At 40.0% G+C, this 27079-nt stretch overlaps 1 protein-coding gene and 1 non-coding gene across 4 annotated transcripts; one reads left to right on the top strand and one right to left on the bottom strand.

Moving 5' to 3' along the window:
- The first annotated feature begins 12820 nt into the window (after nt 1–12820).
- Nucleotides 12821–16181, top strand: TMSB15B (thymosin beta 15B). 3 transcript variants are annotated; one of them, XM_081564215.1, is made up of 3 exons: nt 12821–12888; nt 14301–14427; nt 15763–16181. In XM_081564215.1, exons 2-3 carry the CDS (start codon nt 14328–14330, stop codon nt 15798–15800), a joined length of 138 nt encoding a protein of 45 aa, XP_081420341.1. In that variant the 5' UTR covers nt 12821–12888; nt 14301–14327; the 3' UTR covers nt 15801–16181. The 3 variants fall into 3 exon arrangements, with proteins under 3 accessions (XP_081420341.1, XP_081420340.1, XP_081420343.1); XM_081564214.1 differs by having other exon boundaries at nt 14315–14427; XM_081564217.1 differs by lacking the exon at nt 12821–12888 and adding an exon at nt 14179–14215.
- Nucleotides 16182–25344: 9163 nt separating this feature from the next.
- LOC145537333 (U6 spliceosomal RNA) lies at nt 25345–25451 on the bottom strand. The gene has a single exon (XR_014076353.1). It is a non-coding gene; the product is annotated as a U6 spliceosomal RNA (small nuclear RNA).
- Nucleotides 25452–27079: the final 1628 nt, after the last annotated feature.

The following is a 27079-nucleotide window of genomic DNA, read 5'->3' on the forward strand; positions in this document are numbered from 1 at the left end:
TCAGTTCCAGTTCAGTCGCTCAGTCGTGTCTGACTCTTTGCGTCCCCATGAACTGCAGCACGCCAGGCCTCCCTGTCCATCACCAGCTCCTGAGGTCCTCCCAAACCCATGTCCATCAAGTAGGTGATGCCATCCAGCCATCTCATCCTCTGTCGTCCCCTTCTGCTCCTGCCTTCAATCTTTCCCAGCATCAGGGTCTTTTCCAATGAGTCAGCTCTTCACATCAGGCAGCCAAAGTATTGGAGCTTCAGCTTCAGCAACAGTCCTTCCAATGAATATTCAGAGTTGATTTCTTTTAAGATTGACTGGTTTGATCCCGTTGCAGTCCAAGGGACTCTCAAGAGTCTTCTCCAACACCACAGTTTGAAAACATCAGTTCTTCAGTGCTCAGACTTTTTTTATGGTGCAACTGTCACATCCATGTATGACTACTGGAAAAACCATAGTTTTGACTATACGGACCTTTGTAGGCAAAATAATGTCTCTGCTTTTTAATATGCTGTCTAGGTTTGTCATAGGTTTTCTTCCAGGGAACAAACATCTTTTAATTTCATGGCTGCAGTCACTGTCTGCAGTGATTTTGGAGCCCCTCAAAATAAAGTCTCTCACTGTTTCCATTGTTCCCCCATCTGTTTGTCATGAAGTGGTGGGACCAGATGCCATGATCTTAGTTTTTTGAATGTTGAATTTTAAGCCATATTTTTCATTCTCCCCTTTCATCTTCATCAAGAGACTCTTTAGTTCCTCTTCACTTTCTGCCATAATGGTGGTGTCATCTGCATATCTGAGGTTATTGATATTTCTCCTTGCAATCTTGATTCCAGCTTGTGATTAATCCAGCTCCGCATTTCGCATGATGTACTCTGCATAGCAATTAAATAAGCAGGATGACAATATACAGCCTTGAAGTACTCCTTTCCCAATTTGGAACCAGTCTGTTGTTCCATGTCCAGTTATAATTGTTGTTTCTTGACCTGCATACAGGTTTCTCAGGAGGCAGGTCAGGTGGTTTGGTAATCCCATCTCTTGAATTTTCCACAGTTTGTTGTGATCCACACTGTCAAAGGCTTTAATGTAGTCAATGAAACAGAAGTAGATATTTTTCTGGAATTCTCTTGCTTTTTCTATGATCCAAAAGATGTTGGCGATTTGATCTCTGGTCCCTTTGCCTTTTCTAAATCCAGCTTGTACATCTGGATGTTCTCAGTTCACATACTGTTGAAGGTCTAGCTTGAAGGATTTTTAGCATTAAGTTGCTAGCATGTGAAATGTGTGCTTCGAAAACTAGAGACTGATAAAGACTTCCTTCTTTGGGGATACAAACTGTAGAAAAAAGTTATGGGTACTAAGCTAACTGTCAGTCATGCATGTAGGTGCCATGTGACAGTGACTGGAATCAAGCTACTACTCAGGTCTGTACTGATCACCTTGCCACCAATGTTGCCTGGATCTGCGACTGTACTGCACATGGCAACATGTCCACTATTATAGACTGGGCAAAAAGCAAAGAACTCTATGTTTCTCATGCAGAGGCCATCACAGTGTGCCAGACTTGTGACCCCTGCCCAAAGTTGACCTGGATGCCTCATGGTGGGAGAAAACAGATAGTACAGAACTTTGCCAACTCCTGGAAAATTAGCTACTTGGAACCTTTGGTCTCATATCAAAGTTACAGTGCTAACTCACCCTTATTGACACTTTTTCACATTATGGTGTTACTGTTCTACCCCAGTCAGCTGATTCTAGCCACATTCTTGTGCCTTAAAAAGAATCCCAGGTTCTGGTACAAGATGATGACTTAGGAAGATCCTGAATTCACCTCTTCTCATAGACACATCAAATCTACAGCTATATATGGAACAATTTCCTTGGAAAAATATTTATAAACTGGTGGAGCAACCCCTTCATATTGGGCAAACGAGAGGGAAACCACATTGAAGTGAGTAAGAAAAGGTTTAGACTCAATCTCACCATAAACTTCACCCCTGGGGAAGCAACCACAATTAGGAGGGAACTCAAAACCCAGAGTTTCTTCCTGAGAAGTGAAGGATTCATACCCATTTCAGGCAATCCAACTTTTAAGCCTGGCACCTAAGAGATGAGCCACCAAAATACCTGGCTTTGAAGCACTATTTATAATAGCCAAGACATGGAAGCAACCTAAATGTCCATCAACAAATGAATGGATAAATAAGATGTGATATATATATATATATATATACACACAAATAAATAAATATATATATATAATGGAATATTATTCAGCCATTAAAAGAATGTAATGTTTCCATTTGCAACAACATGGATGGACCTAAAAATTTTCATACTAACTGAAGTAAGTCAGAGAAAGATAAATATATGATATAACTTATACATTAAAAACTGCAAATGAACTTATTTAAAAAACAGAAATGGACTCACAGACATAGAAAACAAACTTATGGTTACCAAAAGGGAAAGGAGAGAGGAATAAATTAGGAGTATGGGATTAACAGATACACACTACTATATATAAAATAGATAAACAACAAGGATTTACTGTATAGCACGGAGAACTATATTCAATATCTTCTAATAACCTATAATGGAAAATAATCTGAAAAAGAATATATATATATATTTATGTGTGTGTATATATATATATATATATATATACATACACATATATGAATCACTTTGCTGTATACCTGAAACTGACACAAACTGTGAATCAACTATACTTCAATAAAAAATTATCATTCCTTATTAAAAAAACAAAAAACTAAAAAACATCTGGCTTTGAAGATCAATAAGGCTCATGCCCTGAAGAGCCATGGGATTGTGGCTCTTAAAGGGCTCATGTGCAGACTCACCCACCCCAGGATCCAGTGCAGAAGCAGCCCTTTGAAAAGTCTCTGACTTTATGCAGAAGAGATTCATTTCCTAATTATAAAGTGTTGGTCTGAGGATCGTGGGGCTGCTGGGATATACTCTGAGGACAGAGGCTGGTGGGTGCCATCTTTCTGCTCTCCTGCTGCCTTGCTAAAGCTGGCTGGCATCATCTTTTATTCCCCCTCTCCTTTCACTTTTTCCTTTTTTTTTTTCTGTTGAGTACCAGAGCCTCTTCATGAGGGTAAAAAAGGAGAATGAATAAGCTGGCTTGAAATTCAGTATTAAAAAAAGGAAGATCATGGCATCTGGTCCCATCACTTCATGGCAAATTGAAGGGGAAAAAGTGGAAGCAGTGAGAGATTTTAATTTTTGGAGCTCCCAAATCACTGAGGATGGTGACTACAGCTATGAAATTAAAAGATGTTGCTCCTTGGAAGGAAAGCTATGACAATCCTAGACAGTGTATTAAAAGGCAGAGACATCACTTTGCCAACAAAGGTCCATATCTTCAAAGGTATGGTTTTTCCAATAGTCGTATATGAGTGTGAGAGTTGGACTGTGAAGAAGGCTAAGAATTGAAGAACTGATGCTTTCGAATTATGGTGTTGAAGAAGATTCTTGAGAATCCTTTGGACTGCAAGGAGATCAAACCAGTCATTCTTAAAGGAAATCAACCTGAATATTCATTGGAAGGACTGTTGCTGAAGCTGAAGCTCCAATACTTTGGCCACCTGATGTGAAGAGCCAACTCATTGGAAAAGACCCTGATGCTGGGAAAGATTGAAGGTAAAAGGAGAAGGGGGTGGCAGAGGATGAGATGGTTAGAGAGCATCACCGACTCAATGGACATGAACTTGAGCAAACGTTGGAAGATAGTGAAGGACAGAGAAGCCTGGCATGCTGCAGTCCATGGGATCACAAAGAGTCGGACATGACTTAGCAACTACAACAACAACATCTCTGCACATTCCTCTGCCCCACTCCAGCCAGTGGGCACCATCTTTGTTCTCTCCCTCTGTTAGCACCCCAGAGCACCAGTATCTTCTGGAGGGGAGCTTCTAAACACATCTGGTCACCAGATTATTATGGCTATCATCCAGGGGAACATCCCTTGATTGCCTGGCTCTAGGTCCCAGGGGGCTTCTGTTCCTGAGTCCCATGGGATTGTGTCAATCAGAGATTCAGTTCTTGGCAGACTACCACTCCCAATGTACTGCACAGATAGAGACTGAAGTACACCCCTAGTCTTTCTGACTAAGAGGCCTATTTGCTTGTCGAAGAGTTTTGCCTGAAGAGCAGGCTTTTGGTTTGACACACATATAGGGGTCTACAGAGCTACTCTCAGGGAATAGAGCCTGGAGAATGGAATCTTTGAGCTCAATCTTTCTCTGCCTCAGTCCAGGTTGCTGGTATATTCCAGAAAAGAGCTTATACTCTTTTCTGGTGCCTAGATATTTGTGGCTGCTGCCAGAGGACAACTCTACATTGCCTGGATTTGGCGGCCAGCAGGGTTTATACTCATGAATCCCATAGGACTGTAACCAACTGAGAAAGTGCTGTTAAATAGCTACCTTTCCCAGGACACAGCAAGAGGTAACAGACCCCGAGGGTCAGTCTTTCTATAAAAGAAGTTTATTAGCTTATCATTATAGCTGCAGCTGAAGAGGCAGGCTTCTAATTAAACACAGAACTAAGTGCTGACTATAAACCTTTCCTGAGACCTCTGAGGGTGGACACTTTCTTCACACTTCCTCTGCCGTGCTCCAGGGTGCCAGCATGTCTTGGAGGCAAGCCTTATAGTTGTCTGGAGCCCAAGTCTTTACTTCTGTTGCCTTGACTTTTGTGGCTGCCACTAAAGGGATACTCCTTGATTGTTTGGCTCTGGTGACTGGATGGGGGTGGAGGGAGCTTGTATCTTGGGTCCCATGGGACTACAACAATTGAAGAAACAGTTCTTGTCAAGTTACCACCTCCAGGGCACTGCACAGACAAAAGACTGAAATGCATCCCCAGTCTTCTGTGAAAGAAACCTACTTTCTAGTTTTGGAGCTTCAGCCTGAGGCAGACTTTAGGTTTTGCATCTAAAGGCTATGGAGGTGCTCTCAGGAAACATAGGTTGGGGGATGTCATCTTTGTGTTCTCCCTCTGCCTCACTACATCTCACCAGTATCTCCCAGAAAGAAGTTTATACACTGATCTGGAGCCCCAAATTTTGTGACTGTTACGCAGGAGCTATCTCTGAATCATCAGGCTTTGGGAACAAGTGGGGCTTATGCTTGTGGTCCCACAAGACTATGTATGTTTGCATTACTTTAAAGCTGCTGCCTGAGGATCTGGCTTCCAATTGTCTGAACCTAGGTGATGACTAAAACTCTCCCCTTTTGGGCACTGCCTGTTCCTGGCACATCCTCAATTACTGGGAGCTGTTAAAAATAAAATAGGCTGCTTGAGAGAAAACCAAGAGCTAGGGTAAGGTTGGATGATAAATTTTATCTCCTACACAAGGCCAACCCTTTAAGGCTGGGAGAGGTGGTTGTCCTAATTCATAAAAACCAACACAAAGAGTCAAACAAAATGAAGAAAGGGGGGAATATATTACAAATGAAAGAACAAGATAAAACTTCAGGAAGAAACCTTACTGAAACAGAGATAAGTCATTGACCTGATAGAGTTCAAAATAATGTTCATAAAGATGCTCACTGAACTTGGGAGAAGAATGGATGAACACAGTGAAAACTCCCACAAAGGGACAGAAAATATACCAAGTTTCCAAACAGACATCACAAAACTAAAGAATACAGTAACTGAATTGAAAAATACACTAGAGGGATTCAACAGTAGACTAGATGAAGCCAATAAAAGATCAGTGAAGTCAAAGATAGCATAGAGAAATTCATCCAATTAGAGCAGAAATAAAAGGATTTAAAAAGTGAAGATAGTTTAAGGGACTTACAGGACAAAATCAAGAGGACTAGCATTCACCATAGGATTCCTAGAAGGAGAAAAGAGAGAGAGAGAAAGGGACAGAAAGCTTACTTGAAGAAATAATGGTAGAAAACTTCCCTAACCTGGGGAAAGAAACAGACATTCAGATCCACGAAGTTCAGAGAGTTCCAAATTAGATGGACTCAAACATACCAATTCCAAGACACATTACAATTAAAATGTCAAAAATTAAAGGCAAGGAGAGAATTTTAAAAGCAGCAAGAGAAAAACAACTTGTAGGTACAAGAGAACCCTGATAAGATTATCAGCAGAATTTTCAGCAGAAACTTTGCAGTCCAGAAGGGAGTGGCATGAGAGTCAAAGTACTGAAAGAAAATATTTTCCAACCAAGAACACTTTATTCAATAAAGTGATCATTCAGAATTGAAGGAGAGATAAAGAAGTTTGCAGATAAGCAAAAGCTGAGAGAGTTTATGATCACTGAACTGGACTTATCACAAATGTTTAAAGGGACACAAATGTTTAAGCTGAAAAGAAAGGATACCACTTGTTAACAAGAAAACATGTGAAAATATAAATCTCATTGGGAAAGGTAAATAAATAGTAGAGGTAGTGAATTAATTATTTATAAAGCTAGTAGGAAGGTTAAAAGACAACATAGTAAAAATAACAATAGTTACAACAATTAGTTAAGGGGTACACATGATAGAAAGATGCAAAATGTGACATGAAAAGATAAAATTTGTGTGGAGAAGAGAGAGCAAAAATGTAGAGCTTTAGAAAACATTCAAACTTAAGTTGCTATTAACTTGAAATAGACTGTTATAAGTAGTTATATGTAACTACTTTGTGGTTATGGTAGCCACAAAGAAAAACACCTACAGTAGATACACAAAAGATAATTAGAAAGGAATCTAAGCATAACACTAAAGAAAATCATCAAATCACAAAGGAAGAAAGTGAGAGGATAAGAAAGAAACAGAGGAATTATTAAACAGTCAGAAACCCTGGACCTGGCTCTCAAAAGAAGAAAGGAAAAAAAGAACTACAAAATGATCCCCCAAACAATGAACAAAATGGCAATGGATACATCCCTATCAATAATTACTTTAAATGTAAATGGACTAAATGCTCCAATCAAAAGACATAGAGTGGCTGAATGGGTACAAAAACAAGATCCATCTATATGAGTCTATGAGAGATTCACTGCAGATCTAAAGACACACAGACTGAAAGTGAGGGGAGGTAAAAAGGTACTCCATGAAAATAGAAATGAAAAGAAAGCCAGGGTAGCTATACTGATATCAAATCAAATAGACTTTAAAACAAAGATTGTACTAAGCGTCAAAGAGGGACATTGCAAAATGATCATGGGCTTAACTCAAGAGAAAGATATAATAACTGTAAATATGTGTGGTCCCAACACTGGACCTACTGAATGCATAAAGGAAATAATAACAGATATAAAAGGAGAGAATGACAGTAACACAATAATAAGGACATTAACATCCAACTTATGTCAATGAACAGAACTTTTAGACAGAAAATCAATAAAGAAACACTGGCTTTAAACAAAATATTCGATCAGATGAAGTTATGACATTCCATCCTCAACCATCCGAATACATATTCTTTTCAAGAGCACATGGAATATTTTCCAGGTAGTTCATAGGCTAAAATACAGAACAAGTCTCACTAAATTTAGGAAAATTGAAATCATATCAAAGATTTTTTCTAATCATAGCTCTATGAGGTTAGAAATCAACTATAAGAAAAAAACTTCAAAAAACACAAACATGTGGTGGCTAAGCAATATGCTACTAAAAAAACCCAAAACAATGAATCACTAAAGAAATCAAAGAAGAAAATAAAAAAAATACTTTGGAGACAAATGAAAACATAATGATCCAAAAGTATATGAGATGCAACAAAAGTAGCTCTAAGAGGGAAGTTTATAGTGATATAAGCTGAAATCGGGAAACAAGAAAAATCTCAAATAATCACTTTCACCATACAACTAAAGGAACCAGAAAAAGAATAGTAAAGTCCAAAATTAGTAGAAGGAAATAAACCATAAAAATCAGAGCAGAAATGAATGAAATAGACTAAAAATAAAAAAGATCAATAAAACTAAGAGTTGGTTCTTTGAAAAGATAACCACAATTGAAAAAACCTTAGCCGGAATCCCCCCAAAAAGAAAGAGGGCTCAAATCAATAAAATCAGAAATTAAAAAAGAGAAATGGCAATTGACCCCCCAGTATTGCAGAGAATCAAAACTTATTGCTGTCAAAAATTATATGCTAATAATGTGATTAGAGACAACAATTACAAAGGGGTGAAGAGTAGTCCAAGTGGATATCTGAAGGAAGAACATTCCTGAAAGATGGAACAGACATTGGAAAAGCCCTAGACAACAGTGAGTGTGGCTTGTTTGAGGAACAGCAGAGAGACCTTGTTGGAGCAGTGAATGAGGTGGAGAGCAGGCAGAGAGGATGAGGGGCTATGGAAGGAAAGTTGTCTGGGGTTCCCTTTGATACCATATTGATGTCAGTAGAAAGCCTAGGGGAATATGGTCTTAGATAAGGAATACTGGTTCAAACACCTTCAAATATTCATGTTCAAATAGTGCACATAGAGATATATGTAACATACATCTGTAAAAGAAGTTTGGCTTGAGTCTTCCTTGGTGCTCCATGGCTAGGACTTCACACTCCCAAGACAGGGGGCCCAGGGTCAGTCTCTGGTGGGGGAAGTAGATCCCATAGGCAACAGCTGAGAGCTCATAAGCTGCAGCTACGGATTATGCATGCCTCAACTAAGATCCAAGATCCTGCATGCTGCTACTAAGACTTGGTGCAGCCAAGTAAATAAAAAAAATAAATATGTATATTTTCAAAAGAAATTTGCCACAAATAGGAGCAAAGATATAGAATGCTATCAGTTGCTGAAAGTATAATCTATATATGAAACTGTGAAAGTGTTAGTTGCTCCGTCATGTCCAACTCTTTGTGAGTCCGTGGACTGTAGCCCACCAGGCTCCTCTGTCCATGGAATTCTCCAAGCTAGAATATGGATTGGGTTGCCATTCTCTTCTCCAGGGGATCTTCCCAACCCAGGGATTGAATCCACGTCTCCTGCATTGCAGGCAGATTGTTTACCATCTGAGACACCTGGGAAGCCATGTGACAATAAGGAATAATAGCCTGATGTTTTCCTAATAAAAACGACCTAGCAGAGAGCACAACATTGACGGTGGTGATAAAGGAGTGAAAGATGGTAGTGATATTGTTGAATTGGTGTAAGAGAAAGAGGTCTATAGACCTCTCTCTCTCAACTTATAATAGGGCTGCATCTGGGTAAACCCATTGTAACTTGAAAATATCATAAGGCAAAAATGCATTAAGACCCCAAATAGCCAAAGTAATCTTGAGAAAGAAGAATGGAGGTGGAGGAATCAACCTTCCTGACTTCAGACTACAAAGCTACAATTATTAAGACTGTATGGTTTTGGCACAAAAGCAGAAATATAGACCAAGGGAATAGGATAGGAAGCCCAGAGATAAACCCACACACCCATCAGCACCTTATATTTGACAAAGGAGGCAAGAATATATGATAGAGAAAAGACAGTCTCTTCATAAGTGATGCTGGGAAAACTGCACTGCTATGTGTAGAAGAATGAAATTAGAACATTTCCTAACAGCATACACATAGATAAACTCAAAATGGATTACAAACCTAAATGTAAGACCAGAAACTATAAAACTCTTCAAGGAATACATAAGCAGAACACTCTTTGACATAAATCACAGCAAGATCCTCTGTCTCTCACCTTCTAGAGTAATGGAAATAAAAACAAAAATAAACTAATGGGACCTAATTAAACTTAAAAGCTTTTGCACAGCAAAGGAAACTATAAACAAAGTTTATAGAAAAGACAACCCTCTGAATGGGAGAAAATAATAGCAAATGAAACAACTGACAAAGGATTAATCTCCAAAATATACAAGCAGCTCATGAAGCTCAATACCACAAAACAAACAACCCAATCAAAAAGTGGGCAGAGCACCTGAACAGACATTTCTCCAAAGAAGACATACACCTGGTTAGTAAACACATGAAAAGATGCTCAACATCACTCACTATTGAGACATGCAAATCAAAATTACAATGAGGGATCACCTCACAAGTTGAGACTAGCCATCATCAGAAAATCTACAAACAATAAAAGCTAGAGGGGGTGTGGCAAAGAGGGAACACTCTTGCACTGTAGGTGGGAATGTAAATTGATACAGTCATTATGGAGAACAGTATGGAGATTCCTTATGAAACTAGTAATAAAACTATCATATGAGCCAACAATCCCACTACTGGGCATATACCCTGAGAAAACCATAATTGAAAAAGACACATGTACCCCAGTGTTCACTGCAGCACTATTTGCAATAGCTTCCCTGGTAGCTCAGACAGTTAAGCATCCACCTGCAATGCAGGAGACTGGGGTTCAATCCCTGGGTTGGGAAGATCCCCTGAAGAATGGAATGGCTACTCACTTCTATATTCTTTGGAGAATTCCATGCACAGAGGAGCCTGGCAGACTACAGTCCATGGGCTCACAAAGAGCTGGACAGGAGTGAGCGACTAAAACATTACAATAGTTAGGACATGGAAGCAACCTAGATGTCCATATATAGATGAATGGATAAAGACACTGTAATACATATATATTAATACAATGGAATATTATTCAGTCACAAAAAGAAGCGTATTTGAGTCTATTTAACGAGGTGGATGAACCTAGAGCTTATTATACAGAGTGAAGTTAGAAATAGAAAAACAAATATTTTATATTAATGCATATATATGAAATCTAGACAGATCATCAAACCAGTCAATCCTTAAGGAAATAAACCCTGAATACTCATTGGAAGGACTGATGCTGAAGCTGAAGCTCCAATATTTGGCCATCTGCTCTGAAGAGCCAACTCATTGGAAAAGACTCTGCTGCTAGGAATGATTGAAGGCAGAACGAGAAGAGGGTGACAGAGGATGAGATGGTAGGATGGCATCACCACTTCAATGGACATCCACTTGGGCAGACTCTGGGAGATGGTGAGGGCCAGGGAGGCCTGGTGTGCTGCAGTACATGGGTTGCAAAGAGCTGGACATGACTTAACAACTGAACAACAGACAGGTGATACTGGTGAACCTATTTGCAGGGCAGCAGGGGAGACACAGACATAGAGAACAGACTTGTAGACACAGTGGGAGAAGAAGAGGGTGTGATGAATTGAGAGAGTAGCATGGAAACATATACAGTACAATATGTAAAATAGCCACCAGGAATTTGCTGTATGATGCTGGGAGCTTAAACCAGTGCTCTGTGACAAAATAGGGGGTGGGATGGGGTGGGGGATGGGAGGGAAGTTCAAGAGGGAGGGGACATATGTATACCTATGGCTGATTCATGTTGATGTATGACAGAACCCAAAAAAATATAATAAAGGAATTTTCTTCCAATTAAAAATACGTTAAAAAAGAAAAGTGCATTAAATACTCATTGCTTACCCAACATCATTGCTTAGACTAACCTGCCCTAAAGGTGCTCAGAACACTTATATTTATTAGCCCGGGTGTGTGCAAGTCACTCAGTCATGTCCGCCTCTTTTCAACCCCATGGACTATGCAGTCCATGGAATTCTCCAGGCCAGAATACTGGAGTGGGTAGCTGTTCTCTTCTCCAGGGGATCTTCCAAACCCAGGGATCGAACCCAGGTCTCCCAATTTGCAGGCGGATTCTTTACCAGCTGAGCCACCAGGGAAGCCCAAGAATAATGGAGTGGCTAACCTATCCCTTCTCCAGAGGAAATTCCCAACCCAGGAGTGGCTAACCTATCCCTTCTCCAGAGGAAATTCCCAACCCAGGAATTGAACTGGGTCTCCTGCATTACAGGCACATTCTTCACCAGCTGAGCTACCAGGGAAGCCCATTTATTAGCCAACATCTGGGCAAAATCATCTAACACAAAAACTCTTTTATAATAAAATGTTCAATATCTCATGTAATTTACTGAATATAGTACTGAAAGTGAAAAACAGAATGGTTGAACAGGTACAGAATGATTGGAAGCATATCAGGATCAGTCATTTACCTTGTACTCAGTCACTCAGTCAGCCCACTGGGTGCTGCAGGTCTCTGCTTCTGCCCATCATTATAAGAGAGTATCCTACCACATATCTCTGGACAGGGGAAACATCAAAATTCAAAAGCTTGTGGTTGTGTATTTTTCCTCTGGACAGGTTTATCTGTGTGAGTACAGGCTTATTGAGGTGTATCTTGATGTAGCTAGAGTTATGATTTTGCCAGGGAAGCAATACAAAGTGAGAGAGGGGCAGGAGAGTGGAGGGTATGTGTCAGTGAGTGATCACAAAGACTGAGCATGACATCTGAGCTAGGGAAGGAGGGGACAGAAAACAGTAAGGGAGAGAGAGATGGTGAAATCTGGTAAGACCAACGGACTAGAGATTCTGGTGAGGTTAAAGGGTAGTGGGGTCTAGGTACCAAAGGGGATGAATTGGAAAAAGAGGAGGTGTATCAGAATGATCATTCTTGAGTTCACCAGGAATTAAGATAGGATAACTATTGTTGGGAGTGACCTAGTGCAGGAGCTAAAATCTTTGAGAAATAAAGGAGAGGAGCACTGAAGTTTGCTTGACGATGACAATGCAGGCTAGTTGGTGACACAAGCTGTGGGATGTGTGAGAGGAGTGCTCTAAACGCATCAATGAGAAACATTAACGTTTCTCATAATAACTAAAGTTATTAACACCCAGTTACTGGGGTGAGATCCTGAGTAAAGGAGAGATAGTGGACCCAGGCCAGCAAGGCTAAAGAGGTGGGAGGGGCGAGGAGGTGGGGCTAGGATTTCTTGGCCAATCGAAGAGGACTGGGGCGGAGCCTGTCACGCACCATAAAACTGAGGGGTTCGGCGCAGGAAGGCTAACCTCGTCCAGAGTGCCAAGCGGTGTCATTGCAGCCGTCTACCTTTCTCTGATCTTCAAGCCTTCTGGTGAGGATGTGCGGCCCCTCCGGAGCCTGAGGACTATGGGGACAGGAGGGCGTGGCGGCCGTGGGGCTGGCGAATTGGGCCTGCAGGAATTGGAGGGGCGGAGGTTAGGATGGGCGATTGTAGCGGCGCCTCCTGGGGAGTCCAAGCCTTTGTCTTCGCAGCGCCGCCTTCTGAGCGGGACTCCGATCCTTCCAGGGATGGTCCCTGGCAGGTCCGAGGCGGGAGCCCCAGGAGCGGCCGTCCACTGCAGCTGTAGGTCGGAGGCTGAGGGGACGGGGAGTTTGGGACTCTGAACGGGCCCTCTGAGACTGGCCCTTCGCTCCCTCCCTTCCCGTGACTGCTAGGTTGGACTGGGCTCCCAACAATGATAATAGTTATTTTAAAAATGTAAGCAAATTGCTGCTAACAAGTGGCTTGTGCACCCAGCCCTGTTATTTTTTATTTTAAGTCCCTGTTTCCCCACCTCTGGAGACTGGCAGCCGATCGCTTGTCCAGGAGGGTCCTAGGGTGAAACCGACGGAGGGGAGGCATATTCGGGACGTCTGGCTGCTTGGGGGCGTCTTCATTCTCGTCTGAGCTCTAGAAGTGTCTTACTCCACCGGATGAGACCAGAAACGCGCAGGAGAGCTCTGCTTTCTGGGCTCAGAGGTGTCCTATTGTCTCCTCCGGACAAACCCAGAATGATCACTGGGCACCTCACCTCCTAGCTTCATCTCCTCCTCTCTCCTCTTGAGGAGAAAACATGGTGAAATAAAATCAACTCTGTTTGGTTTATCCCATTCTGCGGCATTTCCTGGTTTGATCATAATTAGCCATTCCATCTTACAGCATTTACAAACCAGTCCCACAAGGAGCTATTGTGAGACATGTAATTAGTTTTGACTGGATTTAATCCCTCCTCTTATTGTAGCCCCTTAGTCTCCTGCATTTGGGCAGATGAAATAGAAAGAAACTAGTCCACTTAATGCTACTTTTGTGTGCTGGTCCCTAACCCCCCAAGAAAAATGTCCCCCTCTCAAAGTAATTGAATACAAAGTGAAGGTGCTCAAATAGTGCTATCTCCTGTTACAAATTCATTAGTTGGTCAAACCCAGTCCTTATTTTTTCTTCTGTCCCTATCTGCACATGTGTTTCTATCACCTCCATTTTACCTGATTTTAAGAATCAGACATATTGGCTCCTGGCTTCTAAAACATCTTGGTTTCTAGTGCACCTGATCCAATGGCATTTAATGTCTTCAGAAATCGGATAACGATGCGGAATAAAATTCTAAAAAAAACATGACTCTTCTAAGATCTGTTGCTGTTTGCCTTTTGAAAATCAGCAGGTAAAATGCATATTGACATTAAATGTGAGAATTTTGGCTCTTACTCCTTAGTATGATAATAGTTCTACTGGGTAAGTTTTTTTAGTATTTTTTTTTCAGTCTTTTCTTCAAGATGAGTGATAAGCCCGACTTGTCTGAAGTGGAGAAGTTTGACAGGTCCAAACTGAAGAAAACTAATACTAAAGAAAAAAACACTCTTCCTTCAAAGGAAAGTAAGTCATGGGGACTTTCTATTTGAGACAAACAATGGCAAAAATTAATAGGTTTGGTAAATGCATGCTTCTAGTAAATTTTGCCACCAAGTAAACAATAGGGCGCCAATTATTTAATGTAACATTTTGTTAGTCATTCAGTTGTGATTGACTCTTTGTAACCCCATGCACTTTAGCTCAATAGGCTTCCCTATCTGTGGACTTCTCCAGGCAAGAATACTGGAGTGAGTATCTTCCCAACCTAGGGATCAAACCCATGCTTACCGCACTGCAGATGAATTCTTTACCTTCTGAGCCACCAGGGAAGCCCAATGTAAAATTAGAAAATGGCAAATTGTTGCCTTTTTACATTGCTTATATAAGTAGTCCTTGCAAAATTGGCCTTAGTAGGATTGAGGGAATACAAAAACTGATGTTTGTTCGAACATTATTAAAAACCACATTAAGACCAATCTTAGAATATTGGACATAACGTTAGAAATATAAGAGTTTTGTCCAATTTTGGCTATTTGGCATTTTTCTGCGTCTAGTGTTTTAGGACTTTTATCTCATCCCTAATGAGCCATACAAACTATGGCTTTGGCCTTCTCTACCTGACAACAGGATGAGGTGAAATAATCAGTTTACATATTGGTTATACTCAAGTCTCCCAGGGATCAGGGAATCAATCTGGCCCTCCCTACTTACAGCCTGCTGGAGAAACTCCAAGCCAAGGGAAACGTTTTGTCATGTATCATTATCTAAAAGTTCCAAAGGTAGTCAAGATTGTCTGAGAAGGCATACCTTCCTAATCATACAGTGATAGGTAAATCTGAAGAAAATGCTTCACTTGCCCCTCAGTCTCAGAGTAATCTGTGGAAAAAATGGCAACAACATATATCTACCTCTCAAATGGGGAAAAAGAAACCTACAGTTGAGTCTAACAAATGTTTGGTTCATTACTTTGCACACACACACCCACCTGACTGGGGATTTGTAGTTAGTGCCTTGGCGTTATAAATTTAAAGAAGGAATGGCAGCCTCCCTGGTGGCTCAGATAGTAAAGAATCTGCCTGCAATGCAGGAGACTCAGGTTCGGTCCCTTGTTTGGGAAGATCCCCTGGAGAAGGGAATGACAATCCACTCCAGCATTCTTGCCTGGGAGATCCCATGGACAGAAGAGCCTGGAGAGCAACAGGTCATGGGATTGCAGAGTTGAACAGCACTGGGCGACTAACACTTTCTTTCTTATGGCAGCCTCCAATGATTTGGCAAAGAGCTCTTTTGGAAGAAATTGAACTTAATCTTAGGAAAATACCCTCATAATAATTTTTTGTGTGTTTGTTTTTTCCCCAGCTATCCAGCAGGAGAAAGAGTGTGCTCAAACATCATAAAATGGGGACCTCCTTGCAAGAGCAAATTTCAGCATCGCTTGAGTATCTTGCTTTTGGCAAATCTTTGTAGAGATTTTAGGTATCTTCTGTTGTCTTCTCACCCGTAACCCCTGGCTAAGAGGTCAGGGGTAGCCAATGTCCCTTCATCTTAAAACTTCTATTGGTGCATAAATTCCAGCAGGGAGATGCTGTCAATAATCTCACAATTGATGATTTTTGTGTGTGTAGTCTTTGCTTCCCCATAGGATAAACTGGTTTTAACTTTCTGCAATGATTCCCTCTATTGCTTTATAATCCTTAAGTTGCACGGTTTTGCATCTTCTACAATTTATTTTCATTTCTAATGAAGCAGTAAAATAATAAATATAACCAATATGTTTATCATAGGCTCCTGTGGTTCATTTCTGGTGGTCTTCTAAGGAATGAAAGTACACAAGGGTACTTTTCAGCCAAATAAAATGAGTGCAGGAAAGCTATTTTAGCAGATTCGGCACATGGGAAAGGCCCTTCTCTGTCCAGATCAAGCGGGTCCTGACTTGGGGATTGTGTGGCTGAAACACACTGACTTCATTTTGTCAGTTCCATCTTTGTCTGCACAGTCCAAACCTCCCCCATTTTCACATGATTGAGCTTTAGCCTAATTTACAAGAAGTGAGTCCAAGCCAGATGAGTACCCTATCAACTTTTGCCTTTGCTTTCATCTGATATGAAACCTGCAAGAGTGGTTTTTGCTGACATAAATGGTTAATGGTCATGAGACCCCTGGGGGGAGAAACCCTGATTCCAGTTGGTGCACATGTGCTTCTCTCTTGGTAGTCAGATTCTACTTTTAGCTTTGGCCCCTTTAAATTCTCTTGTACCCTTTTTGGCAGTCAGTGTGCAGTGCAGCTCCAAATGCCTCTGGATTATCTGTCGACTCTGTCCTTGCGCCTTATGTTAGTTACCCACAGTGAACTTCATAATTACACTTTATGCCGTTGCTCACTTCGTTTTTTGGTCTCAAAGTTCCTTCTCAATTTGCAGGATATTATTCAATATGTGTGCCTCCCAACAGAAATGCTAAGTGCTTTTCCTGAAAGTTGGAATCATAGAGATAGAGAACCTTGGGAGAATAGGTCATGTGGAGTAGCCCCCTTGTCTCAGAAATGAGGAAATGAAAACCCAGGGCCTGATTTGATCTCCTAAGGTGTATAAGGGCTGGAATTTTAGATGGGACTCTTCTTGTTTTTTGGAAAGTGCTTTTCAACTAAAGTCAGGGGACATGAAAGGCTGGGGTTGGATGGGAAGGGAGAAGAGACACTTGCTAACACCTGCTTTACTAAGCACATTACATCTTTCACTGGGCCTCAGCTCAGACATCTAATACCTGCTAATGAGCTGCAGCACAGAAATTTTGGTCTGGTTTTTGTCCTGAACAGAATTCACTGTTTTATGAACCAAGTATTTTTGGTGTTTGTGGTGAGCACAGTTACTATGAACTGAATTCTGAATTATCTCCCCTCCAAAAAAGTAATATATTGAAGCCCTAACCCCACATGTGACTGGATCTGGAGATAGGGTATTTAGGTAATTAATTGAGATGAGGGGCATGATTTTATAGGACTGTGGACATACAGGAAGAGAAAGAGATACCAGATCTTTCCCCTACAAGTGAGGACCCAACAAGAAGATGACCACCAGCAAGACAGAAAGAGAGCTTTCACCAGAAACTGACACTGCTAGGTCTTGATTTTGGCACTTCCATCTCCAGGACTGTGAGAAAATAAACTTCTGTGGTTTATGCTACCTAGTCTACAGTATTTTGTTATGGCAAGCCTAGCTGATTTATATAATCAAGAATACATATAAATAAATGAGTCCAGATTGCTGCCCTAAAATGATACATTTATCACTTGAAATTTATAAGAACCAATCACCTATAACCCTACCAATTAGACATGTTAGCATTTAAGTGTCTAAGCATCCAGCCTGTGGTCTATTAATATTTATATATTTTCTGATTAAAGGGGATTATGCTGTTGCTATTTGCAACCTTGAGTATTACCTTACCACTCCCTTCTAAGAGGTGACATTCTTGAATAATCACTGGGTTTACAGGAAGTGACAACTATGGTCTCTGCAATAGCATAAATGTTCCTAAGCCAAATGGGTAGTTGGGGGGTCACTTCTGCTCAAATATCAATGAGGTGACACAATCACTGGGCTTAGAGTTGTTGTTCAGTTGCTAAGTCGAGTCTGATTCCTTGTGACCCCATGGACTATAGCATGGCAGGCTCCTCTGTCCTCTACTATCTCCTAGATTTTGCTCAAATTCATATCCATTGAGTCGGTGATGTTATCTAACCATCTCCATCCTTTGCGACTTCCTTCTCCTTTTGCCTTCAATCTTTCCCAGCTCAGGGTTTTTACCAATGAGTTGGCTCTTTGGATCAGGTGGCCAAAGTATTGGAACTTCAGCTTCAGCATCAGCCCTTCCAATGAACATTCAGTGTTCATTTTCTTCAGGATTAGACTAGTTTGATCTTACAGTCAAAAAGACTCTCAAGATTTTTCTTCAGCACCACAGTTCGAAAGCATCAATTCTTTGGTGCTGAGCCTTCTTTATGGTCCAAATCTAACATCTGTACATGACTACTGGAAAAACCATCACTTTGACTAGACTGACCTTTGTTGATAAAGTGAGGTTTCTGCTTTTTAATGCACTGTATAGGTTTGTCAAAGCTTTTCTTCCAAGGAGCATACGTCTTTTAATTTCATGGCTGTAGTCACTGTCCAAAGTGATTTTGGAGCCCAAGAAAATAAAGTCTGTCACTGTTTCCATTGTTTTCCCATCTATTTGCCATAAAGTGATGGGACCAGATGCCATGATCTTAGTTTTTTGAATGTTGAGTTTTAAGCCAGCTTTTTCAGTCTCCTCTTTCACCTTCATCAAGAGGCTCTCTAGTTCCTCCTCATTTTCAGCCATTAGAGTAGTGTCACCCACATATCTGAGGTTATTGATATTTTTCCCGGCAGTCTTGATCCCAGGTTGTGATTCATCCATCCTGGCATTTTGCATGATGTATTCTGCATAGAACTTAAAAAACCAAGGTGGCAATATATGGACTTGACCTATTCTTTTCCCAGTTTTGAACCAGTCCATTGTGCCATGTCCAGTTCTAACTGTTGCTTCTTCAACCTGCATACAGGTTTCTCAGGAGGCAGTTAAGGTGGTCTGATATTCCCAACACTTTAAGAATTTTCCACAGTTTGTTGTGATCCCCACAGTCAAAGGCTTTAGCGTAGTCAATGAAGCATAAGTAGAAACTTTTTTTTAAATCCCCTTGGTTTTTTGATCTTCCAGGTGGCTCAGACAGTAAAGAATCTGCCTGTAATGTGGGAAACTTGGGGTCAATCCCAGTATCAGAAAGATCCCCTGGAGGAGGAAATGGTGACCCACTCCAGTATTCTTGCCTGAAAACTCCTGTGGATAGAGGAGCCTGGTAGACTACAGTTCTTGGGGTCACAAAGAGTCAGACACGACTGAGCCACTAACACTTTCACTTTTGCTTTTTCTATGATCTGATGGACGTTGGCAATTTGATCTCTGATTCCTCGTCCTTTTCTAAATCCAGCTTGTACACCAGGAAGTTCTCAGTTCATGTGCTTTTGAAGCCTAGCTTGAAGGATTTTGAGCATTACCTTGCTAGCATGTGAAATGAGCACAATTGTGTGGTAGGTTGAGCATTCTTTGGCATTGCCTTTCTTTGGGATTGGAATGAAAACTGACCTTTTCCAGTCCTGTGGCCACTGCTGAGTACTGCTGAGTTTTCCCAACTTGCTGGCATATTGAGTGCAGCACTTTCACATCATCATCTTTTAGGATTTGAAATAGCTCAGGTGGAATTCCATCACCTCTGCTAGCTTTGTTTGTAGTAATGCTTCCTAAGGCCCACTTGACTTCACACTCCAGGCTGTCTGGCTCTAGGTAAGTGATCACACCATCATGGTTATGTGGGTCATGAAGACCGTTTTTTGTATAGTTTTTCTGTGTATTCTCGCCTCTTCTTGTGAGTATCTTCTGCTTCTTTTAGGTCCATACCATTTCTGTCCTTTATTGTGCCCATCTTTGCATGAAATATTCCATTGGTAACTCTAATTTTCTTGAAGAGATCTCTGGTCTTTCCCATTCTATTGTTTTCCTCAATTTCTTTGCGTTGATCACTGAGGAAGTCTTTCTTGTCTCTCTTTGCTATTCTTTGGAATTCTGCATTCAAATGGGTATATCTTTCTTTTTCTCCTTTGCCTTTCCTTCTTGCATTTTGCCCTCTTGCACTTCTTTTTGCCTTCTTTCATTTCTTTTCCATGGGGATGGTTTTGGTCCCCACCTCCTGTATGATGTTATGAATCTCAGTCCACAGTAATTCTGTGCCCTCTGTCTACCAGATCTACTCCCTTGATTCTATTTGTCACTTTTACTGTATTAATTGTAAAGGATTTGATTTATGTCATACCTGAGTTGTCTAGTGGTTTTCCCTACTTTCTTCAATTTAGGTCTGAATTTTGGAATAAGGAGCTCATGATCTGAGCCACAGTCATCTCCCGGTGTTTTGGCTGACTGTAGAGAGTTTCTCAATCTTCAACAGTGAAAATATAATCAAACTGATTTTGGTATTGACAATCTGGTGATGTCCATGCTTAGAATTGTCTCTTGTGTTGTTGGAAGAGGGTGTTTGCTATGACCAGTGCATTCTCTTGGCAAAAGTCTGTTAGCCTTTGCCCTGCTCATTTTGTACTCCAAGGCCAAACTTGCCTTTTACTCCTGGTATCTCTTGACTTCCTACTTTTACACTGCAATCCCCTATGATGAAAAGGACATCTTTTTTTGGTGTTAGTTCTAAAAGTTCTTGTATGTCATTACAGAACATTCAACATCATCTTCTTTGGCCTTAGTGGTTGAGGCATAGACTGGGATGACTGTGGTGTTGAATGGTTTCCCTTGGAAATGATTCAAGATCACTCTGTTGTTTTTGAAATTGCACACAAATACTGTATTTCAGCTTCAACATCTGGAAGTTTACGGTTCATGTACTGTTGAAGCCTGGCTTGGAGAATTTTGAGCATTACTTTGCTAATGTGTGAGATGTGTGCAATTGTGCTATAGTTTGAACATTACTTGGCATTGCCCTTCTTTGGGATTGGAAAGAAAACTGACCTTTTCCAGTCCTGCGGCCACTGCTGAGTTTTCCCAATTTGCTGGCATATTGAGTGCAGCACTTTCACAGCATCATCTTTTAAGATTTGAAATAGCTCAACTGGAATTCCATCACCTCCACTAGCTTTGTTCGTAGTGATGCTTCCTAAGGCTCCCTTGACTTCGCATTGCAGGATGTCTGGCTCTAGGTGAGTGATCACACCATCATGATTATATGGGTCATGAAGATCTTTTTTACATAGTTCTTCTGTGTATTCATGCCACCTCTTCTTAATATCTTCTGCTTCTGTTAGGTCCATACAGTTTCTGTCCTTTCTTGTGCCCATCTTTGCATGAAATGTCCCCTTGGTATCTCTAATTTTCTTGAAGAGATCTCTAGTCTTTCCCATTCTATTGTTTTCCTCAATTTCTTTGCGTTGATCATTGAGGAAGGCTTTCTTATCTCTCCTTGCTATTATTTGGAACTCTGCATTCTTTCCTTTTCTCGTTTGCCTTTAGCTTCTCTTCTTTTCTCAGCTATTTGTATGGCCTCATCAGACAATCATTTTGCCATTTTGCATTTCTTTTTCTTGGGGATGGTCTTGATCACTGCCTCTTACTGGGTCTGACCCAGGGTCCTTTCAAATGACTGTTTCTGTCCTGTCTCTATTTTATTCACTTCATCTCTGATCTTTATTATTTCCTTCCTTTCTTTCCTTCTTCTTCCTTCCTTGGGCTTGGCTTGTTCTCTTTCTAATTCCTTTAGATGGTAGGTTAGGTTCTTTATTGGAGATGTTCCTTGGTTCTTGAGGTAGGCCTGTATGGCTATACGCTTTCCTCTTAGAACTGCTTCTGCTGCATCCCATAGATTTTGGAGAGATGTGTGTTTATTTTCACTTGTCTCCAGGTATTTTCTAACTTACTCTTTGATTTTTTCACTGAAACATTGGTTTTTTACTCTCATATTGTTTAGTCTCCATGTGTTTGTGGTTTTTGCATTTTCTTTATGTAATTATTTTCTAATTTCATACAATGTGGTTAGAGAAAATGCTTGGTACATTTTCTGTTCTATTAAGTTTGTTGAGACTTGGGTTTTTTGTGGCATAGCATGTGGTCTATCTTGGAGGATATTCCAAGTGCACTTGAAAAGAATGTGTATTCTGCTGATTTTGGATGGAATGTTATGTAAATATTTATTACATCCAACTAGACTAACATGTCATTGAGACCGCTGCTGTCTCCTTATTGATTTTCTATCTAAATTATCTTTTTATTGCTGTAAGTGGGATGTTAAACTTTCCTAACATTATTGTATACTTATAAATTTCTTGCAAGAAATTTTAAACAGCAGATGATATACAGTTGGACAGAAAATTGTTGAATTAGAAAACAGATGACAGAAATTATATAGAATACCTCATAGAAAGATAAATGAAGTTAAAGATTAAAGATATGCCAAGAGACATAAGAAATGGAGTAAGGAGGTATTAAATGCATCTTATATGCATGCTAAAATTGGTAACCTGGCTAAATTTTAGAATAATAATATTCACAGAGAAACAATTGATACTTTCCAGAATTTAGGAAGGCTATGTTTCTATAGATTCAGAAAGCACACCTGGACACATCATAGTAAAGCTACAGACAAAGTTAGCATATAGATTATAATAGCAAACAAAAAGACACATGGTCTACAGAGCCATGCCAAAACCTATGACAGTAAATCTCCTTACATAAACAAATGGAAGCCAAAAGCAAGTAGTGAGAGTAAGTTAACCACCCACGTACTGTTGCATTCCTAGCCTAAGTATCATAAGGCTTCGGTAGACTCGAAGATGGGCCACTTAGAACAACACAACAAGGACAGACTTACTGTCAATCTTTTGTCATGAGCCACTTCAGGTGTGCCTCAGCTGCACAGAGCTGCCTTGTCCAATGCCTTGTACTTCTTGAGTTGGCCCACTTCCAAGGACTGATCAAGGAGGTGGTATAAAGATCTGACTATGCTGGGCCAGTGTGAAGTGACTTTAATGACTTATTTTACCTTCAGAATTCACCACAGGATCAGAAAATAATTTTGAAGAGTCTGCATTAGATGTGTACTTCTTCCTCTCCCCACACTTGTCTTCTTCCAATCCCTTTCTCGGGCATTGAGAGTGCATAAATGTCCTGCACACTAAACACCATATCATCCTTAGAACTTAATTCAGAAGAAAGGACATTTGAGACAACATGAAAAATCATATTTACTATTGTTAGGCAAATTAAATAAATAGTCTTGTTTAGGCGTCAGAGACAGAACAGGACACTGAATTTGCTTCTGACCTACCTGGACACTACCCTGACTATGGCTTTGGGTGTCAGCCACACCTGATGTGAGTGTGGAAGAGATACACAATAGATAAATAGGAAGAGGATTTTGGCATTTGTTAAGTCCCTGGAGGAGGTCTGGCCAACCATTCCTGGATTTAGCAACACTCCAAGTTTTAAAAAACAAAACATACAGCATTGGAAAAAATTAACATAATACCAGAGCTGCAGCTTTGCTCGCAGATTGATGATGATAATCAATTTGTGGCCTGGGATTATAAGTGGGGAACCCCGAACTGCAATCTTTGAAGTCTCACCCACGGAGTGCACATGCTACCTGGGACCTTTTCCCAGTTGGAGCTCCAGATGTGCTGTGTCACTTCCCAGCGCTGCTTAAGTCTGGATGTTGGTCAAAATGAAATTTGACGAGGTATCCTTTCCTCTATTTCTCTCTTTTTTTAATGTTAGTATATTGCAAGTAAGTTAGATAATCTTCTAATAAGTATTTGTATTATTTATTTGTACATAACAAGTGGCTTATTTTGTTAATAAATCCTTTGAACCTGAGACGAAAGTGAAAACTTTCAACAAAACAACTATGGTAAAGGAACTTCGAAGGAATGTTTGTCACTTCTAGTATGCCAAGGAGAAGTATTTTCTTAGTCCATTTCTTAGGTTTCTTGATCTCCATTTAATCCTTTCATTCTCTATGAAGTATTTTGTAGTATTTCTTTCATCTATCTTCTAGATCATATATTCTCTCTCCATTTGTGTCCCAGCTGTTTAAAATTTCTTTATTCTTCTATTCCAGTGGTTATGATGTTCAGTACTAGAAAGCTTATTTGCCTTTTGATAATTAGCTATTTATGACTCATGTTTTATGTATATTATCACCTATTTAAATATGTTAAGTACATTTCTTGTACTTTGTATCTGATTATAAGTCTTTACAGGTTTCCATCTTGGTTTATTGTTTATGCTGATGCTGGCATTTTGGAGGGGGAGTTTGTGTTTGATCAGGAGGGCTTTAACTGTAGGAATATTTGTAGAAGCCTTGATTAGGGTTATGCTCCTAGATATTTAATTCTTTTTGTTGCAATGGTGAATGGGATTGATTCCTTAATTTCTCATTCTGATTTTTCATTGTTAGTTTATAGAAATGCAAGTGATTTCTGTATATTGATTTTGTATCCTGCAAGTTTGCTAAATTCACTGATTGGCCCTAGTAATTTTTTGATACTATCTTTAGGGTTTCTATGTACAGTATCATGTCATCTGCAAAGCAGTGAGAGCTTTACATCTTCTTTTCCAATCTGGGTTCCTTTTATTTCTTTTTCTTCTCTGATTCCTGTAGCTAGGACTTCCAGAACTATGTTGAATAATAGTGGTGAAAGTGGACACCCTTGTCTTGTTCCTGATCTTAGGAGGAATGCTTTCAGTTTTTCACCATTGATAATAATGTTTGCTGTAGGCTTATCATATATGGCCTTTACTATGTTGTGGTAGGTTCCTTCTATGCCCATTTTTTAAAGAGTTTTAATCATAAATGTGTATTGAATTTTGTCAAAGGCTTTTTCTGCATCTATTGAGATAATCATATGGTTTTTATCTTTCAATGTGTTAATATGGTGTTTCACAATGATTGATTTGCATATATTGAGGAATCCTTGCTTCCCTGGAATAAACCCAACTTGATCATGGTGTATGAGCTTGATGTGTTGCTGAATTCTGTTTGCCAAAATTTTGTTGAGGATTTTTGCATCTATGTTCACCAGTGATATTGGCCTGTAGTTTTCCTTTTTTGTGTTGTCTTTGTCTGGTTTTGGCATCAGGGTGATGGTGGTCTCATAGAATCAGATTGAAATTGTTCCTTCCTCTGCAATTTTTTGAAAGAGTTTTAGAAGGATAGGCGTTAGCTCTTCTCTAAATGTTTGATAGAATTCCCCTGTGAAGCCATCTGGTTCTGGGCTTTTTTGGGGAGGGAGATTTTTGATCACATCTTCAAGTTCAGTGCTTGTACCTGAGTTGTTCATAATTTCAATTTCTTCTTGGTTCAGTCTTAAAAATGTGGAATGCTTCACAAATGTGCATGTCATCCTTGCACAGGGGCCATGCTAATCTTCTCTGTATTGTTCCAATTTTAGTATATGTGCTGCCAAACTGAGCACAGGGTTAAGCTCCTCTAGACACAATTGGATTTGCATTTTCCACATATATGAGTTTGCAAACAGAAATTACTTGGGCCATGCTGATAGTATTAATTAGAATACCAAAGTTACATCAGGGCACTCTTTTGGTTACAAATTATTTAGGCAACACTTTATTCCTCACCCATAGCTAAGGACAAAAATTAGAATTTTCCTTGGTCCTTCCTTTCTTATAAGAAAGAAAGTCTAGTTTTTCACTCTGGATATAGTCAATTAATCATTTAGAATTATGTGTGTGTCTCAGCTGACTATTGATTTGAGCCACGTTTCAAGCACATCTGAGTATTTAAAATACTGTTTAATATAACTTTGGATATTACAATGTATAATGGGAGGATTTTCAATTTTTTTACACAAACAAGTTCCAAATGTGAAATGTAAATATCCCTTAAAAATATAAACCATCCTAAGATCACTCAGTGATGATCACCTGATATCTAAGCTACACTGCAAAGTTCCAGGCAACCTTCACACATATACCTGGTGATGAAAGGGACCTCTTTTCTTGTGGGGAGGTCCAGCAGGATAGAATGACCTTTTCCATTTTAGTCCTATGTCCTCAAACAGCAAGGCAGAAGGATATTCCTTCTTAAATCATAGTCCTGTAACTGGCATAATATAATTCCCACCGTATTTTATTCATTGCTCAAAATAATCACAGACTTTATCAGCTCAAGAGGAGGGGGAAACAGATAGGACCTCTCATTAGAAGGAGTACTCAGGGATGAGCAATGTTCCTGAATCTGATAGCCACTGAAACCAAAGACAAGCTTCTTGAGATGTTTTTGGGTGCCATACACAGGATATGGCCATAGAAATAATTGTTTTGTTCACTATACTATGGTGATTGTCTTTGGAAAGGTTTACTCTTTACTTACTACTAGGAGAGGACACCTACTATCTAGTGGAATCCTATGTTTCATGCCACAGCTTTCACACTAAAGTGGACTGAAATTTCTAACGATTATAGACATCCTTTCCCATTTGTAGGGCCATGTATACAGACAAAGAAACACACAGGTAGACAGCAAGGAGAGTGTAAGTACAGATTTCTTGGTGAAAGGAACTCAGACAGACCTGGTCTGAATATCTAATTTTTCTTAGTTAGGGACACAGAGTTTTCTCATATTCCTCAAGGTTCTCTTCTTTTTGGGTCCTCCAACACCTGACATTTTAGTTGCAATCTCAATTGTAAAAAGTGAATTTCCACAGAGTCATAAATTGGGTAGTTTTGAGGAAAACATTAAGGGAGAAGGAAAAGCATAAGAAGCTCTCCTTGCATGATATTGGAGTGTGGTTACACTTCATTATATGTTCTTCACTTGAATTAATTTCCAAATGGAGATTTGAGATCATTGAAGGTTATTCTTTTATATTGAGATATTTCCTATCAAGCAGGTTCATCAAGAGAAGCATGGTTTCTGTTACCCTCTGATAGAATCACTCAAAGGCAACACCATGCCTAATGGATCAGACACTGAAGTGAGATTCAGGGAATCACCTGGATCCTGGTGTCAGTTCTAATTCAGTAGCTATGTGGCTCTGGGTATTGCCCTTCACCTACCAGGCTATGTTAAAGGACTCTGAGT

The sequence above is a fragment of the Giraffa tippelskirchi genome, chromosome X, assembly GCF_054371585.1.
Source record: "Giraffa tippelskirchi isolate mGirTip1 chromosome X, T2T-mGirTip1v1.2.pri, whole genome shotgun sequence".
NCBI lineage: Eukaryota > Metazoa > Chordata > Mammalia > Artiodactyla > Giraffidae > Giraffa > Giraffa tippelskirchi.